General features: G+C 43.1%; 1 protein-coding gene across 1 annotated transcript in view; it reads left to right on the top strand.

Annotated features, from left to right (window-relative positions):
* Positions 1-3,601: 3,601 nt before the first annotated feature.
* Positions 3,602-19,560, top strand: part of LOC311504941 (testican-2) — a gene marked incomplete at its 5' end in the record, with an annotated part of 43,461 nt that continues 27,502 nt past the window's right edge. Inside the window, one exon of the mRNA XM_084568295.1 lies at positions 3,602-3,778. Within this exon, the coding sequence (XP_084424421.1) occupies positions 3,602-3,778 (177 nt within the window). The remainder of the gene's footprint in view (positions 3,779-19,560) is intronic.

Genomic DNA, 19,560 nt, shown 5'->3' with positions numbered 1-19,560 from the left:
CCCCATAGCCATGACACTCCTTGATGGCAGCAGCCATCCCCAGCAGGATACAGCCTGACACAGGCACACACATAAAAATGCTTTAGGAACAATTCAAAAACAAAAGAAAAAACATGAAGAACAGCACAAGGTGTTGACCTGGCCTCCAAATTCACTAGATCCCAAACTGATCAAGCATCTGTGGGATGATCCACAGAGGCCCCTTCCCCTCAACCCATAGCATCCCCTTTGCTGAAGACGTTTCTTGTCGTTGACCTGCAGCAGAACAAATCTGAAGGGGATCAACACGTTACACGAGTTCTGGATCAGGGATTGGACAATTTATCTAGTGCCTTTGTACTGTAAATATGAAACTGTTCTAACCAGAATGTCCCAATTAAATAAAACAAACAAACAGGAAGCAGTCGTACTGTTTGATGCACCGGTCGTCCACACAAACACTTAAATCTTTTACAGGCCTAGCTGGGGAAAGAAAGTCTGCACTGGAAGCAAATAAAAAGCTGAAACTTTGCACTTTCTCTCCTAAGATGAATCTTAGATTTACTGCACCCGTTGGCAAGAAAATCTGAGCGTCTCATCATTTTAACAAATGCACGTTTACTCACCGTCGGAGCCTCACAGGAGCACGACACCTGAGTTTAAGCAACACACTGATATATATATATGTGTCGAAATGTGGCTCAAGTTTCACAGAATCTGAGGTTATTCATCATCAGGATTGTCCTTTGGCGGCACCGTTGTTACAGCTGAAATCTTTAATTTGATGAAAAGAGCTTTCTGAGGTTTCAGTATTAATGGGTAAAAATACACTCCTGGTCACTGTGCTGCCACTTCAGACACTGATGAAGCAGCCACCCGCTCCGTCCCCTGAGGCCCTGAAACATACTATCTGAAGTGATGAACAGCTCAGAGAGTCTCATCAACATGCTTTCTATTTGCTTTTGCTGTTCTTGCACATGTACGATTCCCTCTGGAGACTTTATCTTCGCCACTAACAGCTCAACTCTCTCCAAAAAAAAATCTTTAAAAGCTAATGGTGCAAAGCAGAACACGGTCCTTAAATGCTTCTAAGTGACCCAGTTCAGCTGCACGACCATTAATCTACCGCACATTCATCCTGAACCATGACGTGACTAATGAGGACCTCTTGATTAACACATCCTGTCCAGCACCTCCTGACGTGCACAGCTGGCTGTCGCTGTGGGACGTTTCTCCCGTTGCCCTTGCTTCACAGTTCTGGAGCTCTGCAGAGCCTCGCGACTGCCACGTCAACCGAGGCAATGTCGGAGTCAGTTCGGCGAGCTAAGCAGCATCACAGAAATGTGATCCTGCCCCCGGCTACTCAGCCTCAGCCGAGTGTTGGTAACCTTAAACTTAAATGAATCTGAGCAGAGGGCTGGATTAAGTTTATCTTCACGGGGATGAAATACAGAGGGGAGGAAGCGAGAGAGAGGGGGCACGGAGAGTTTAAGAAGCAGCAGGAATAACGTGGGCAGACTTAAAATGATGTGCAGGTACAGCCGAGCTCAGGGTAATAGACTGTGGAGAGAGTGTAACACATTTTCAAACCCATTCCGTCCACCCCTGCATTTCTACGACATTATTTTGTGCAGAGAATCATTGTTCGGGACAAAGACAAACTGTTTTGCTTTGTAGTCTCAAGGTTTCATTATCAAATCGACTTGTCATGCTGATTTGCACAAATCCTGAATGAAACCTGCAGTTTTCATTTAATGCCAAGTTAAAAGTGATAGCAAGTTATAACTTCACATCAGTGAAATGATTAGCTTTCCTACTCCTTTTAGAGAAATTAACATATCTTCCATGACAATATGAAAGATTTCATCAAGATAAGGCAGTCACCACTTGTATACACCAATCAAGCATAACATTATGACCACTGACAGGAGAGGTGAATAACATTGACCATCTTGTGTCAATTCAGTGTTCTGCTGGGAAACTTTTCGACCTGGCACCCACTTCGACCAGACCAGGCACCCCCACCCCATAGCAATGACACTCCTTGATGGCAGCAGCCATCCCCAGCAGGACACACACAAAAACACTTTAGGAACAACTCAAAAAAACATGAAGAACAGCACAAGGTGTTGACCTGGCCTCCCAATTCACTAGATCCCAAACTGATCAAGTATCTGTGGGATGATCCACAGAGGCTCCTCCCCTCAAAGGCCCGTCCCACTAACAACATCCTGTTGCCAGACACCACAGGACACCCTCAGAAGGCCCATGTCCATTTCCCTGATGAGTCACAACTGTTTTGGAGGCACAAGGGAGACCTACACAATATTAGGAAAGTGGTCATAATGTTATGCCTGTTTATGTATGTGCACTGTCCTAGATGGATCCCTGTCTGATCATCAGGATCTCAATATAATATTAAGAAACAGTATTATAAAAATATGCCACCCTTGAGTCTGTCCATTAATTATGCAGCCTGTAGCAGCTTAGCTTAGCTTAGCTTAGCTTAGCATAGGTACCGGAAATTTAGAGAAGCTGCTAACTTGGCACAGTCCAAAGTTGCCCAGCCTACTTATGCACTTGTGTGTCGACACTGTTCTGTAATTGCGCTTCAAAACATTTCAGGGGAGGTCCACGTCAGGCTACGGTACGACCTCTGACGTTAGCTAAAACCTAACTTTACCCAACGCCTTGTGCAAGATCCTTGAAAACATCTTCTCCGGCATTAGGAAACAGTACAAGCTATTCGTCGACTCTAGAAAATAACCAAATTTACAAAATGAAACCCATTGCTCCTCGATACAGTCTGCACACCTCTTAGATTATTTCTAAGTCCTTGTACGTCTCAGGAAGAGTCGTACTTTGCCGTAATACACCTCTGATGAGTCACTCTCTCTTTCTGGGCTTCTAATGAACAAATGAAGGAGGACATTTGGCTAATCTTCAGCCAAATTGAGCCTCATTTGCCCTCGGGCCTCTTGGGAGTCTCAGAGCGACCGTTATAGCAACCCGGGGGTTCGGATTCCTTATTGTATTAACTCGATAGCAGCAATTTTCCTGATACACTTCATCTTACACTGAGTCGCCCCCTCCCCTCCTGCCCTCCTCCCCTCCCTTCAGAGCTCAATTCAGCCTTGAAGGCGTAAAATATTAAACAAGAAGCGGCACTTTTCTCCACCCCTCCCTGGAACAAAAACAAAACAAAACAAAACATTTGAACACAACGAATTAAATGTGACTGATCATCAGGACAACAATGAGCATCTGTTCCACTTGTATGATTCATTTGCAGTGTGACTGTCGGGATTTCTGAGTGTGTGTTTGTGTTTGTGTGTGCGTGCGTGGGCTGATAAAAAGAAAACAGAGAAACAGAAGAAAAACATAAATCAATTTGGGAGGAATAAATGATTAGTGCATGATCTAATATCTCCTTTAACTCTCCTTCTCCCTCTCTCTCTCTCTCTCTCCTCCCTCTCCCTCTCTCTGATTTCCATTCAGTCTGTTGAGGCAGCAGCAGCAGCAGCAGCAGTCTTGTTTGTGGATCACTGGCTAGAGGACAGCAGCAGCAGCAGCAGGAACAGGAACAGGAGGATACATCCCGGACCCAAACTGCCCGAGCAACATGGTCGCTGTGAGAATCGTGGCTTGCCTGTGTCTGCTGGCGGGCGTCTCGCTCCAGGTGGACGTGAAAAGTGGCAAGGAGGCAGGGAAAGCCGGGAATTTCATGGAAGACGAGCAATGGCTGTCAACCATCTCCCAGTACAGCCGGAAGATCAAGCACTGGAATCGCTTCAGAGACGTGAGTGGTGTGGTGTGGTGTGAAACCGTGCGAGCTTTGCTGTTGTGTTGTGTCAGTGCCGGTGCATCTCAGGTGGATTTTTAATTTTGCGCACAGTTAACTGTCACCCTGAAGTGTGCACATAAGCGCGATTTTATCAGTTTGAAGCCAAAAAGAAAATACTTAAAAAGATGGAAACAGTACGGGAGATCTTAAGATTACAGGTGGTGCGTGTGCGCGTACCCGTGCGTCATGGACGATTGATAAATGAATCTTTCGTTTTTGGCATAAGGTGCCTCCTTCACGATATTTCATTCATTCATATGCGTGGTTAAAATTGACTCTTTTATCTGTGGACCATCTTATGAAAGTGAATGCAGTGCAACTCAAAGGAAATCTGTGGCATTAAGTCTCAAAAGCTGTTTCCAAGCTCCCTCTGGGTATATTCCCATACCCTGTATTCATCAGTGCTTATTGATCTGCCATACTGCACATAAAATGTAGGGTCCACAATCAGTTTCTTGGCGTTCAAAGGAGAAGAGACACTGCAAGACATCAGTTGTGTGTTTCCCAAAATCATCATAAAGACATAAATTATCAAGCATAGGCTTTTGTTAGTCTCGTCTGAGCTCCGTTTATTCTGTCAGGTCATGCAAGTGTGGGGGCATTCACTAGAAATGGACAGAAATTCATCGTAGGAATCCTCATCTGAACACCTGCGTTTATTTATTGTAGCTGAAATGATTTGATTAGTCTACAGAGAATAAGAAAAAAGGATTTGGCAATAACATTTTCAAGAAAAAGGCCAACATTTGCAAATTGCACGATGTCACGGTTCAATTAAAATTGTAAATGATGTACAAAATAATCGGCTGACCAAGGATGTAACGAGCCGATGAACTTAAAATCGAATAAATCCCAGCGTCAAGGCCTGATTGCATTCTTTAAGTGATGAATTGTAGATATAGTTAAATGCTGCAAAAACCAAGGACATTTTATGATGTTCAACCAACCAGGTGACAAATGGTTGGTATGACTAAAATGTGACACAGTGACGGTAGATGTTCAGGAAGTCCTGTTGTGAAAACATTTAAAGATTAAATCAAACAATTACGTGGGAGTCTTTTAATCCAACAAATCATGCGCATGTTAAATCAAGGCTATTCATCAAAGCGGCGCAGGTTCCTGTAAATCTAATTAAACCGAGCGGTTCTGCTCATTGTCACTTGCACCGTTGCCCACAAAGATACTGATAGAAACAGCGCGATTAGAGGAGCACCTCGGTTCAAACTGTGTACCAAAGCAGTGAGGATTTGTTCGTGGCGCCAAACATTCAAGAGCTCAAGATAAGAGTAAATTTTCCATGTAAGTGTTGGTGAGGATGGAGAAAAATGGCGTACTGGGTTGGATGTAAACGCGGTTTATGTCACACTATCGCTAATGTTTGCTATCTTATGCTAGCTTGCGCGAAGAGTTTTTTTGTGGTGCAACTGGCTACGAGACATATTGGAAATTGGAGTTCTTCTGTGAAGTCCGCCATGTTACACTGTCATGTTTCTACAGAAGCCCAGAATGATGGACAAACCAACCACTGACTTTAGCTACGCGTTTGAAAGGGGTGTGGTGAGATATTAAGTCAGTTGCATTCTGCAGCGTCACCACTAGATGTCACTAATTAATACACGGGGGTCCTTTAAATCTTACCTCAGTTATGTTGTTAAAGTCAGCTCTGTCGTCATTTTAAGGGCTGCTGTTGAATTGTGTTAAACTAAGAGGTGTTTATAAATATTATGTCCACCCTCATATATGAATGGGATGATTTTACAGTAAAGCAACCAACCAGGTTTATGTCTGTGAATGCTTGGATGCTGGGTCTTCCACATTGCTACTGACAGCTCCATGCTACTAAAAGACAGAACACATGGCATCAGGATGCAAGAACTCCCTGGGGAGGAGTTGGTTAGCAACGCTCAGATCCAAGCCTCTACCTTGACAACCGGACAGTTGTTTGATCTCACTGCTGAGAAATATCACCTCAGACAGATAGTCTTATCAGTGTCAGCCAGAGAGGAGCCTTTGACCGCGTTTGGTGGCGTGCAGGAATGTGTCCGACGGTCCCGGAGCCCCCGGGAGAATTAGTAACTGAATTGCAAATTTGTGCTGTGGTGGAAATTGGAACATTTTTGCTGTTGTTTTGGTGGGGTTCGCCTCACCTGTCTGATTGGATCAGTGTTTGACTGACAGAGGGGTTAAACAGAGTGGGACGGGGCTTCTCTCTGGGGGACTTAAGCAGCATCTTTACACACAGTGTCGGACGTTTTATCATATTTTCTTTTTTCCTTTTAGAATTTGGGTAGAGATACATCTTCAGTCCATCTTGGTTGCATTTGGATTCTGAATTCAAAACATCTTGAGGGACAAAAAGTGATGATTGAAGGGACCTGCTGGTAAAGAAAAACAAAGCGACTAACTGATTACTAGGTTAACATTGTGGAACATTGTGAAGAAGACCTGTGAAATTTGAGCTTAAAGCCAAAAGATATTGAATTTACACATCCTCTAATTTGAGAAGCTAAGACCTGCAAATATTTGACCTTAAACAAATTATTGATTGTAAGTTGCTTTGACTGTGCTTAAACTGTGACTCATTAATCAGCTGATCATTATCAAAGCAGTGGGCTCTCGGTGGATTTGTTTGGGCTTTTGTGCACAATTGAATTCTGAGAAACTGTTTTAAATGTCAAAGCACAAAACGAATCTGTTGATCAACTTCATTAAATTTTAATGGGTGATTTAATGGGTGCTGTGATTTAAGGAGATTAAAAGATGTGAAAGTTGGCGAGTTGGACAGATTTTAATAACAACTGTGCATGCAGTCAGATGTGTGTTTAGTGAACAGTATATGTATGTACATAGCCAAACCCCCTTTCATATCACATAAGATTTCTGAACATGAGTTTTAAAGCTCAGTGTCGGGCACTGCCATCTTGTCAGAGCCCCCACAGCTTATTCAAAAAGCAGACATGTGACGCAGAGGCAGAGAGCAAGCAACCCACCTGTCATTTAAAGTACCCACGCCCCTAATTGTGCATAACTTTAAACGTGTGAGTTATATACATTCATTCCCCTATAACGACCAAAATTAAGTGTTTGTACCAGTTTATTTCTGCTGTAAAGTTTGAGATTTTAACATGGGGTCTATACTCGCTTTTGGAGCCTCAAGTGGTCATTTTAGGAACTGTAGTTTTTGCCACCTGCGTGCTGACTTCATTATTCTGCCCTGTAGGTTTGTGTTTGGCAGTGACATGTAGTCGAGACCTCTCCTTCTAGCTAAATACTTTAAGGAGAATTACCGTTTTTTACAACCTGGACCTTATTTCTGCCATAAAATACGATCATTTACTCAGCGGGCAATAGCACTAGCGTATCATAACAAAATATTGGTGAAATGAACGAGTTTCGCGGCAGATAATGCGTTATTTAGAGGCTGCGTTTTGGTGCCCCAGTCACTCCCACTATATGGATATACGCAGATCTAAATATCGTCCGAACGACTCCAAATGACACCAAAGTTATATGGGTGAGTAAACTATCATATTTTATGCCAGAAATAAGATCAAGGTTGTAAAAAAAGGTAATGCCCCTTGAACATACAGACACAAGTGATCACATGTGCTTGTATAGATTTGGTCCCCCCTCCATCAGAATGTTTTGGATGTCAGTGTACTAGCATAAGAAAGCTACCCTTGCTTATTCATACCTCTTCTTATGAGTCTATACAGGCACCCGTCTAGGTGGGAATGTGCTGAACCACAGCATGAGGAGATGTGATACTGATACAGCCGAACTGACTCTTGGTTCTGCTCAGATAGGAATATTTCCATGCTGTACCGGGCAGCAAGCTGCACCATCTGAAATGTGAAGGGGTTGTATTTGTTTACTAGCTATCTTGGCTAACAGGAGGTGTGAAGACAGCAAACGGGAATATTGATACAGCAACTAAATGATTAAAGCATGTGTGATTTATAAACACAGTGGTGGGAGTGTGATTGATATGGCTGGAACTTAAATTGGACCGGTGTGCAGCAGTGTACATATGATTATCTGACATGGAGACATAATGAGGAAATGTTGAGAAGAAGAACAATAAGAGCAACAGCTGCAGAGGCAGGAGGTGCCAGTGGAATCCACAGCGTGTTACACAAGCTCCATTAAGACAGACATCAATGCTGAAGCTGTAATAATGACACGCTGCAAATATCAAGACATCAAGTCAACCAGTGAAGATTACCTTTTCACTGAATTCACCCACACAAAGCGGGTTAAAAATGCACGGTCCACAAACTAAGCATGGCTGTAATTAGCTGATTGCATCCATTAGGAAAAAAAAAGTCTTTGACCACTTGATGTGTTTATTTGTCGCAACACGAGTCCCACTTTGCATTCTGCTGCGTTGGGGTGAATCTGCTCAGTGGGAGCTCAGGCCACCGTTCATGTGAACAATACTCTGCTGTTCATTCCCGGCCGGATTCTCCCATCCCTCTGAGCTGTGCAGAGAGGGACCTCATTAAGGAGCCGTGCAGCTTTTCAGCCAACCACACAGAGCTGCTTAAGGATTGCACCTGCTCCAGAGCCAGCTACGGTTTTAATGAGGGAAAATTGCGACATGTTTTTCAGGTAAATGGCTCCTCGTTTTTTTCTTTTTGGTTGCTGAGATCTCCACGGTGAGGCAAAATTCAAGTAATCATTAAACCCTTCTGGTGGCTACAAATTAATTCGATTTTAGGACAGTGATAAATGCAATAATTAGATAACAATGAGTGGTTCCTTAAATTTTACCCAAGCCTCTCAGCGTGTTTAAATCTACTCCCTCAATATTCATGACGCCATGTCTGCGAAAAGGGAGCATGAGAAAAAAAGTTTAAAAGTCAGGTGCACGGCTGCAAAAAAAATCTATATATTATTTATAACTTTTAAAAAATGCAGAAAAAAGTGACAAAATGCCCAACCTAATGTCTTTAAATGTACTATCCACATATTAGTTGATTGACAAACTAATTATAGAGCAATTATTCTGAATAATAGTATAAATAATAGTTTAAACTTTTCACTTGTGATCAATTTATGTAAACTAAACGTTTTTTGGGGTTTTTGACAGTTGGCCAGACAAAATAAGACATATTGGTTATGTTATAAACCAAAAAATAAATTGATTAATTTGTGAATTTAGAAAATCTTATGCAAAAGTATCTACAGTCAAACTAAGTGTGTCTAAGCTTTGTGAGGCTGTGGGCTTCATTTACACAAAGCAGTGCTGTTAGCTAAAGGCTATCATTAGCATGTTTAAACGCTTAAAATTACAATGCTAACATGACAATAGATATGTTTACTCAAGTCACTTTAGCGTGCTAGCATGCTAACATTTGCTAATTTCGAAAGAAAATATAATGTACACCTGAGAAGCAACATTTTTGAGATGTTTGCTATGCACGTTAGCATGATGTTAGCACAAAGTACAGCTTTAGGCGCCAAAGCTTTGAAGCTAAAGGCTAACATTATGATGCTAATATGCTCAAAAAGATAATGCTGCCATGCTGAAAGATGTTGTGTTTGCCCTTGTCACTATATTGTGTTAGCATACTTGTGGATAAATATAAGGTACAGCTGAAAACCTTAATTTCTGAGATGTTTGTGTTTGTGACATGTTAGCATGGCGATAGCATTACGTACATTATTGGCTATTAGCTTTAAGATGATGTCTTTAAATTGTGCGTTTTGTCTAAAAAGTTCAGTTTTATTGCAGTTTGTTTTACTTCAGTGAATAGTTTAATAAATGAAGACAGACATTTTATTACCTTACATTTAATTAAGCCTACTGTTGATGGACCGAAGACAGGTTTAACATATATATAGGATGTTTAAACAGACAGATTATTAACCTATTTCCCTAATGTTTTTCATCACCGTTATTTAAACTAATAACCTAAAGTTTGTTATAGTGACTCTTTTTTATTACTAATTTCCCTTTGTTAATATGGTATTTTATCAGTGCATGTACAGCTTTACCTGCTCTATACTCTACTAAGAATAAACCTTAAATATTTTTATCTAGAGTGTTTTGTTTGAAGCTGCTTTAAACACTGCCTGGCCAAAAAAAAAAAAGTCACCACCTGGATTTAACTAAGCAAATAGATATGAGCCTCCTATTGGATAATTACTGCATGGGTGATTATCTTTCAGCTGACAAGTTATTTAACCCCAACTGATGCAATGAGTAGCTTCTCATTTCTTCAACAACCATGTCTAAAGACGCGTCCTGTGGTTGTGGAAAAGATGTTAGTCTGTTTGAGAAGGGTCAAATCACTGGCATGCATCAAGCAGAGAAAACATCTAAGGAGATTGAAGAAACTACTAAAACTGGGTTAAGAACTGTCCAACACATTATTAAAAACTGGAAGGATAGTGGGGAACCATCACATCAGGGTAAGAAGAGAGGCAGAAGTGATGCACCCATCATGCCTAGGTTCTACTGTACAAGCCTGTGGGGGCAGTGCTATGATCTGGGGTTGCTGCAGTTGCTCAGGTCTAGGTTCAGCAACATTATGTTGCCCAAAGAATGAGGTCAGCTGACTACCTGAATATACTGAATGACCAGTTTATTCCATCAATGGATTTTTTTTCTTCCCTGATGTTCACGGGCATATTCCAAGATGACAGTGTCAGGATTCATGGGGCTCAGATTGGGAAAGAGTGGTTCAGGGAGCATGAGACATCATGTTCACACATGGATTGGCCACCACAGAGTCCAGACCTTAACCCCATTGAGAATCTTTGGGATGTGCTGGAGAAGGCTTTGTGCAGTGGTCAGACTCTCCCATCATCAATACAAGATCTTGGTGGAAAATGAATGCAACACTGGATGGAAATAAATCTTGTGACATTGCAGAAGCTTATCAAAACAAAGCCATAGTGAATATGTGCTGTAATCAAAGCTAAAGGCGTATTAAACTGAAATAACCATTCACCTTTACAAAGGAAGCAACGTCGGATGACACAGACATAATTTTTATGCATTTTAAGTGTAATGTTTTCCTTTTATTGATATGGATACATGCATTTTATTGCCAAGATGTTTACTCGCAATCAATAGCGTATGTTCTTCTTCTTTAGAAGACTGAAACTAAGTAGTGGACCTTTACAAGCACTCAGAGTACTACAGAATATCTCATAATAACAGGATATTCACTGTAAGACATTGGTTTGACAGAGCCACAATAGTGATTTAAAAAAAAAAAACAGAAGGTAAAATCATTAGTAGCTTAATGGATTTGATGCGGCCGCAGCTTATAATTACAAGCAGTTACCACAAGCTATTCTCATACAATGTTTAGGCCAAAGGACACAATAATAGATCTTTTTTTTTTTTTAAATAAACATTTTAACATTTAGATCATCTCCCTGTGACCAGCTTATAGCGGCCAACGTTATCCCACTAATGTGCTGTGTAGGCCACAAATTGACCACTTATTGAGCTCTAATAAGCAACCCGATCCTTCATCCATCCATGAATTAGAGTCATTATGTATGTGACAATGACCCGGTAAACTGATCCTACGTCAACACCGCTCCTGAGTGAGGACTCTTTGATGGATGCAAGACCCCGGGTTCACCTTGTTTTTTTTTTGTGTGTGTGTTTTTTTTCTCCTGCAGATGAACAGCAAACACGAAGCTCCTTCGCTTAGCTCAAAGACACACCACCAGCTGTGGGTTTCTCTGCTCCTCTCATCAACCTCAGCCATTTATTAGCCTCCCACAGGATTCATGCTCCGCCGCTAACAGCCAGTGTAATTACGGATATGAAAAATTAGAGTAAGAAGACGGCACGCAGTCGTAGAAAATATGATAATGAGGCCTATTTCCAGTTTTAAAGGGAGTGATCGGCGAGCCGGTTGAAACCATAACAGTTAAATGAGCTAATAGTTATCACTCCTGTGAATCGGGAGATCCGTCTACCAGACCAGCCATTGGTAGGATTTTGCACACTAATGAGATCTAGAAGTAGTTGTTGTCTTATTGTTGGCATGCACCTATTTTCGGAGAGCACTGTGTTGGGGCTACGATTCTCTTAGAAAAAGAAAGGAGATCCCGTTGTCTTCCAAACACAAGCGGGGGTGACTCTTAATTGAGTGGAAAGACGTCTTTCTCCTGTGGAGAAGCTCTCCTTGTCAGATTGAGAATTTGCACAAAAAATAATAATAAAAAAAGAATCAAAGGAAACACTGAGGGAAGCTCAACAGCTGCTCAGAATAGCTTTTTCATAAGTCTATTCCACAGCCCACAGATTGCCCAAAAAATACAAAATCTCATTCCTGCCTCCCCTCGTGCCGCAGTACGAGGAAGCTCCTTCTTGTTGTGATAGGACAGTACATGTAGATTAATGCTTTTCATAATGGAGTCTGGCTGCGCCTACTACATCAGCGTGTTAACACACACACACACCGGGAGCAGCAGTGACGGCCCGAGTTCAATCTTTTTTAACTTCTCTGTGAGTTGCTGAAATGTCGGCCTGAATAATTAGCCGTTCCAAGGTTCTTCTTCTGGCTCTATTGTTCATGCATTATTTATAGTGGCATCTGCCTGAGAGTCGTCTCTGCGCCGGTGAAGCTCCTCTGTACGCCTTGCTGCAGGCTCCACACGATAGATGCGCGCCCCGTCTTCGCTCGCGGCTGGCAAGGAGGCGCACCCGACGTTCAATCCAGATTTTATTTTTGACAACATCATCGAGTCTGTATTGGTCTGGATTGATCCATCCCGATAATCGGAAGTGTCGAAACACTTCTCTCAAAATCCCAAATTCAATCTCACCATGTGGCCGAAAGAAAAGTCTAGGAATCCTAAAGGAGCTCCACCTTTACAACTTTATAACTTATTAAAATTCAGAAAATCAGCAGACCATCCCAAACATGTCAAGGTATTTCAGTCATTAAAATCCCTGCAGCCATGCTGGGAGCCAGGCTAAAGCAGCCGAAGTAAAAGGAAAAAGATAAATTAAAATGGAAGAAATGAATAATCATTTATATTATTTCTTTTAGGGTATACTTATTTTTTTGTCCTTCATATTTGAGGTGGGAGCATTTAACAGGTGCAAGTCTGAAGGATTTCTGTACAGGCCTCAATATTTATGCGAGATCTACACTCATTAAAACCCATGGATTTGATTGATGTTTGCACGGAGTATCCCAGTTACAATCTGGTTTTATGTTGTGCTCATGTAAATTCCAGTTTTAAGAAACCAGAATTTTGCTTTTACACTAAAAAGGAAATGAGATATTGTTGTCATCTCATTCAGGTTTATCTGGATCTGGTGTTTGTCTGCGTGTTCCATTTAAATGTCCTGAGCACGATCAGAAACGTGATATGGCTCGTAACCGCCATGCATTCCATTAAAGTAAAAAAAAAAAAAACACTCATTGTGGCTGAAGTGTATTTTACAGGTTGGTGAAATAAAATAAAATATACGTCACTGCAGACAAGCGCCTGCATTTATCGTCTCCTGGAAATTCGTCTCCTGCTCGACCACAATGAGATCACTATCTTGTTTTTCTGCATCGACCTTTATTGTTGTCGCCCACGAACGTGAGGCAGAAGTTTACCCTTCACGGGGTAAACACTTTAGCAGATGCTTCACCTGCGATTACGGTGCCGCCATGGGACCTGTTATTTCAGTAGGAATGATTAAACCTGATAAAAAAAAAAAAAGCCTGCAAACGTAGCTGTGAATGTACTGTTCAGGTGGAAATGTTACCAGGAAAAGAGCTGCGCTGAATACATTTCCGCCTTAGGTGTTTTTGATATTTTTTGATAGATGTGTGTTTGGGACCACCGTTATTGTTTGGAATTGTTCGGGGCCGAGCTCCGCTAAACGCATGAGCCGAGCGAAGGCAGGCGTATCTCTTATGTTCGGTAACAATAGGTGTTATAATGCAAGGTGCTCGGGTTCAACCTGGCATTGATAGATTCCTCGCTTCGGGCCACGAATCACTCACTGTTGAAACAGCAGGGCAAGCACTGTACAATTAGGCCAGGCGGCTGCAGAAACTTTGAGGACATGCTCTTGCCTTGGGGAGAATCGGGCTCTTTTATTGTCTTCTGTGTGTTTGATTTTCGTGTCGGACGAGACGGGCTCGACTGTCCCCGAGGTGCGTATGGAGGAGCAGGCAGGGAAAACCGAGCCTCCTCTCTATCTATACTAACAGAGCACGAGGGAGGTGTCAAGGACATGCTTTGAAAGGACTGCGATCCTGTCTGCAGGAACAAGCTGAGTTGAGTATGTGTGGCATGTGGTGGATATATTTGTTTGTGTATATGTGTGTGTGTGTGGGAGAGCGACAGAGACGGGGACTGTTAATTTGCCGCGCTGGCAGGGTAATGGATACACACTACAAAGTCATATTGAAATGACCTTAATCAAGCAAATCATAAAGCAGGGATAGGGCGGCGAGCTAAAGCGCTAATAGCTTTTTTTTCTCAGTTGAAAGAACCCAGCAGAATCTCATTTATGCGTGATGTAGTCCTTCCAAAGCCATAACGTGACATCTCAATGTGCCTCCCAGTTTTACTGTAATATCCCACTGACACTGCAGGAGATTAGAATTATCAGCAGCCACAACAACCCAATTTGTTCTCATCGCCACGGCAGACGGGGGGAATTAAATGTAATCAGCCAGCTAGCATATTTAACTTAGCTACCCCTGCAGATCCCTGCAGCACTTTGACTGGGATGCTTATCATCATTATCTTCTCCTAGCCACGCTGCTGCTTCCCAAAACTTGTGTCTGACAGTTGTAAAAGAGCTCTGGACTTGTCACCGGAATCCTAATTAATTGCTAAGCAGCAGGCACGGTGGTTAAAACATTTGGAAATAATAATCGCATGCACAGAGAGGCGGTGGTTTTAATCATAATTTTGGGGCTTTGCCGAACACGCGTGTTCAAACAGTTGCGCAGCTGATCAGTACAGCAAACGTTTTACACTCACCCTGTCTGTGGGTTTCACCTCCAAATCCATTGGTTCCTTCTTTTAACAACTCTCTGTTATGCTGCAAAACAGCTGGGCACTGTAGTTTATAATGAACATAACTCAAACAGGAGTTCACGGTGTTTGTTGGGGACTATTTTCAGCTGCACATTAATACACATTTGGCACGCCAGTGAGAATTTACAGCTGCAGGATGGTGCATGTTAACCTTAATCAGACCTCTGAAAATACTTGGAGTTTGTGGAGTTTGCACGTTTTCCCCGTGTGGGTTTTCTCCAGGGGATGCAGCTTCCTCCCCAAGTCCAATTAGACCAATTAGGTGATTCGGAATTGGCCGCAGGCATGCATGTGAGTGTCGATGACGGACTGGCAACCTGTCCAAGGTGTAACCTACTGCCAGTCGGGATTGGCTCCAGATGCACGCAACCTTCTACAGGACAAGCGGTTACAGACGATGGATCGCCAGCTTTTTCCAACTCATTTTAAATACTGTATGTCCAGTTTTGTCATGGTTGTTGGTAAAGGCTCTGACACAACAAGTGGACAGTCAGCCGTTTGCCAGCGTTGGCCAGTTGGTGAGCATCTGCGGCCAAGTTTTTGCACCTTTACCGCTACTTGATCCCCTGTCTGTGGTGTTTGGACACTCAATTGACTCTTCAGCTTAGGGAACCAGTGAAGAGAAATGGAAGTGCTGAAAGTCGGGGTTACACAACTTCAGGTTTTTCTGAAGTCAACTCTTATGTGATGAAAGTGAAGTCGACTCCGACTACTCTCTGATGACGTCACTGATAAAAGCACGGTATAAAGTAATGCTTTGCAATAATAGAAATCTATATTCTTGACCTGAATACATACAGTATGCTGAGAACAAACAGCTCATGTGCTACATACTGTGAGCTGCAGATATGTATAGCCTGTATAAAAACAGGCAGCACCTCAGCACCATCAATAGCATTTAATAGTACTCAACAGCGGGATATAAGATGGGATAGTGTAGCTGGGTTAAATAAAAGTGCGCTGTATTTCTCTGAAGACTAAACAGACTACTGCCACCTGCTGGTAAGAAGAGTAGTTTCCGAATTCATATACAGATCATATACGCCAGCTGGTAGTCGGCTGCAGCCTTTGCAGTGTGTTCAAGTACAAGGTTTTGGTCCTGACATGGGCAAAGAGGTGACGTCACAGTTGACCTTTATTGCCAGTATTGTTGCCTGTGTCCAGCACAGTTGAGCAACAAGATATTTGTAGGTAGGGTTTACCTACATGGATAGCTAGACACTTTGCAACATCCGGGAAAAACAGAATCCGAAAAAGGGGTCTCATTCTTTATGGATCAGACAAGAAAAATTAGAAGGCAGCCTTACACACATCAACATTTAGTTGAATTTGGGACTCCAAAGGTCCACATAATCCCTGCAAACGTACCGGGTGTAACAGCACATTCATGTGGATAACTTGCATTTTAATTAGAAAAAACCTGCAGGGGTTGTTTTTTCTCTTGGCAAAAAAAAAAAAGTCAATTTGTCAGAGTTTATTGGAGTGGAATTTATTTTCTTAGCCTCCCCCACATTGGATATTGATTTAAATTCCCTCGGTGAGGTTAGTGTGCCAACACCAAACAAGATTTAAGCTCATTCATCTATTTATGTATGCTGATAACTTTTTTTTTTTGTGTGTTTGCAGATCGATAGTGATGAGTCTAGCTACTCCAAAGTGAAAATAGCACACTGGCTTTAGATATTTTTGTTCCCGTGGAGCCACATGCTTCGGTTTTGTCTTGTTATGAGGTTTTCTGCTAATATTGTATGCAGAAGCAGAACGGCTCGGCACAGTAAAGACGGCCCTGCATAAGCTGCAAGCTCCCTGGGGCATCTGTGTGGAGCTCAACCTGAAGGCTCTCCTCCTTTTGCTTCTTTGTTTTGCAAATGGGGGCGGAGGGGGGGGGGGAGCGGCAAGATGCTGCAGAGTCTCTGTCGTTCCAGGGTTCTGCTTGGCTCAGCAGTGGGGTCCAACAGAATCCATTTTTCTGCATCTGCGCCGTCCGCCTCCCCTCCAATTACTGCGTCTCTCGGAGCATGCAACGCCTTGATTCGACCGTGGACTGGAGCAAAGTGAGCCTGGCCGCTGTTTGATGTGTCACTTAGTCAGTTATTGGAGACCACAGCTGAAGGGCTCCTGAGAAGAAAAGGTTTATTTTCTGTGACGCAACCTCCCCGAAATCTGGCCTTATTAGCCGACGGCAGCTGGAAAAACATCTCGTCAGAAGGTCTTAATGTTTTAAGACTCTCGATTCAGGTTGAAATAAGCCTCTTTTATCTCAACTTCAAATAAACCAGCCTGTGCCATCGTAAAAAAAAAAAAATAAATCTGTAAAATGATCTGCCTTCGTCTGCAAGGGCTGATCTCCTCAGTCAGCCCGATTACTTCTGCGTTTCAGCACGATGCAAATGTCTCAGATGGATGCACGCTTGGCAGTTGGCTTCTTCGTGGCTCAGGGAAAAGAGACGTGCCCTTCAGTGTGCAGGGATGGCTGCAGATTGCGCTGCCTCCGTACTGTACTGCATTGCAGGCAGGCGTCTTACCTTGTGAAACAACATGCGTCCTTCGCCTCCAGGCCCCCCGAGCACTCCAGCTCAGATGATCAATTTGATCCAGCTCTCTGCTGCTGGGCTGCGACTTAATCCCATAATGCTCTGGTGTTTTGTTGCAATCGAGACACCCCCACCATTTTTCTCTGTGGATTTCTTATTTTGTCTTTGGGGTGTGATGAAAAATCTCACGTTGCTTTTCGCATACATGGTATGTAATCACAACCGGGCTGTAATACCACCATAGATCACATCAGCGTCCGCCGGAGTGAGTGCGGTGTAGAAATCTGTGACCCTGTCACGCTTCGGTAAAACTAAACTGAGTCATTTTTACCACGCCACTGTAGAAACCACATGAGTTAGGGTCAGAGGAGATGTGGAAATAGCCGTTACTGTGTGATTTCTGCCTCACGTTGAAGCGACAATACAATGTTTTCCCCCACTCCAAAGCCAGTGGGTTCGGGGGCCAAAAGACACACGGCGTCGTTTTGGAACACTCTAATGCATTTCTAAGTGTTTTCAATCTGCGGTGGGTCTGCGCCATTAGTGTCTCTCCCATTCTCCGGCGTTTTCAAAGACGGCAGGGTACAAACAGAACGAGACATTACCTCCACCACTTAGGCCCCAGCACGCTGAATTGAGGCGCCATAATGACACGGCAAAGGCAAGATGCTCTCCCGCTGCTCCCCGGTAACTACAGAGACACAGGGTGGAATGTGGATTCACGACAGCCTCCGCCGCCCGTGTGGCCTTTCGCGGGGATTTAAAGGAGGCAGAGAGACGTACCTAATTCGGCCGCATTAATCAGGGAGAGCACATTACCGTGCAAATGACGGGCTGGAGGAATGATGAGCTGACAACGTCCCGCCAGTCAGACAGGCAGACACACCTCAGTGATCTGATAGGATGACACAGCCTCAGCTCGGAGTGGAGCAATCAGCTGAGGAAAGCCTCTCGCAAGGTCTCCGTTCATTACAGACATGACCCGGACCACCAGTCCATCCATCAGCCTGTGTTTATCCAGTCAGCGGCAGAGTAAATGACTCCGTGAAGCTGGATAAATGACAACTGGAGGAAATGCAAAACGTCCAGATCATCATTTAACCTCTAACTCATATCCCGCCGCTTAAGTGATGTCTTCACTGCAAATACCGTCTTCAGAATATCAATAAGGAATATTGCAGAGGATGAAGCACGCAGTTATTGCCCTGAGAGTGAGGGATTTCATCTGAAGAGCAGAGTTCCTTAACTGAACTTCACTGAAATGTGTGTGTGAATGACGATGGTGTGTGAGCCTGTAGGAATATGCCAGCAAATCTTTATCAAAATAAATATTATACACCGATCAGGCATAACATTATGACCACTGATAGGAGATGTGAGTGACATTGACCGTCTTGTGACAATTCAGTGTTCTGCTGGGAAACTTTTGGACCTGGCATTCGTTCGTGTGGATGTTACTTAGACATGTAGCACCCACCTAGACCAGACCAGGTACCCGCACCCCATAGCAATGACACTCCTTGATGGCAGCAGCCATCCCCAGCAGGACACACACAAAAAACGCTTTAGGAACAACTCAAAAAACATGAAGAACAGCACAAGGTGTCGACCTGGACTCCAAATTCACTAGATCCCAAACTGATCGAGTATCTGTGGGAGGATCCACAGAGGCCCCTCCCCTCAAAGGCCCCCCCACTAACAACATCCTGTTGCCAGACACCACAGGACACCCTCAGAAGACCCATGTCCATTCTCTGATGAGTCCCAACTGTTTTGGAGGCACAAGGGAGACCTACACAATATTAGGAAGGTGGCCATAATGTTATGCCCAATCGGTGTACATAAGCACGCTAATTGGTGGATTGCAGTCACGGTTCTTAGAAAACACACTGGATCTAAGATGATTATGCCTCTGATGATTATGTCATCACTGAGTTATGGATATTTTAACTAATCGTGTTTCTGTTACGCCGCATAAAAGCTAATCAAATTTTCAGGATCAGCTGGATTTGGCGCTTGTCATCATCGTCTAGTTGCAGGTTGCCAGGTTAATTTGTCAAATAGGCCGTACAAGTCTGGATGGCGTTTCTGTTTCAGATGGCCAATCCAAGTCAAGTAGGAAGTGGTAGGAGAGAAAGTATAAATGTATGTAATTAGGTTGATTAAACTTGAAGC

Source organism: Chelon labrosus, assembly GCF_963514085.1.
Source record: "Chelon labrosus genome assembly, chromosome: 19".
Classification (NCBI taxonomy): domain Eukaryota; kingdom Metazoa; phylum Chordata; class Actinopteri; order Mugiliformes; family Mugilidae; genus Chelon; species Chelon labrosus.
The sequence above is the reverse complement of the archived record's forward strand: the minus strand, read 5'-3'. Positions and strand labels throughout refer to the sequence as shown.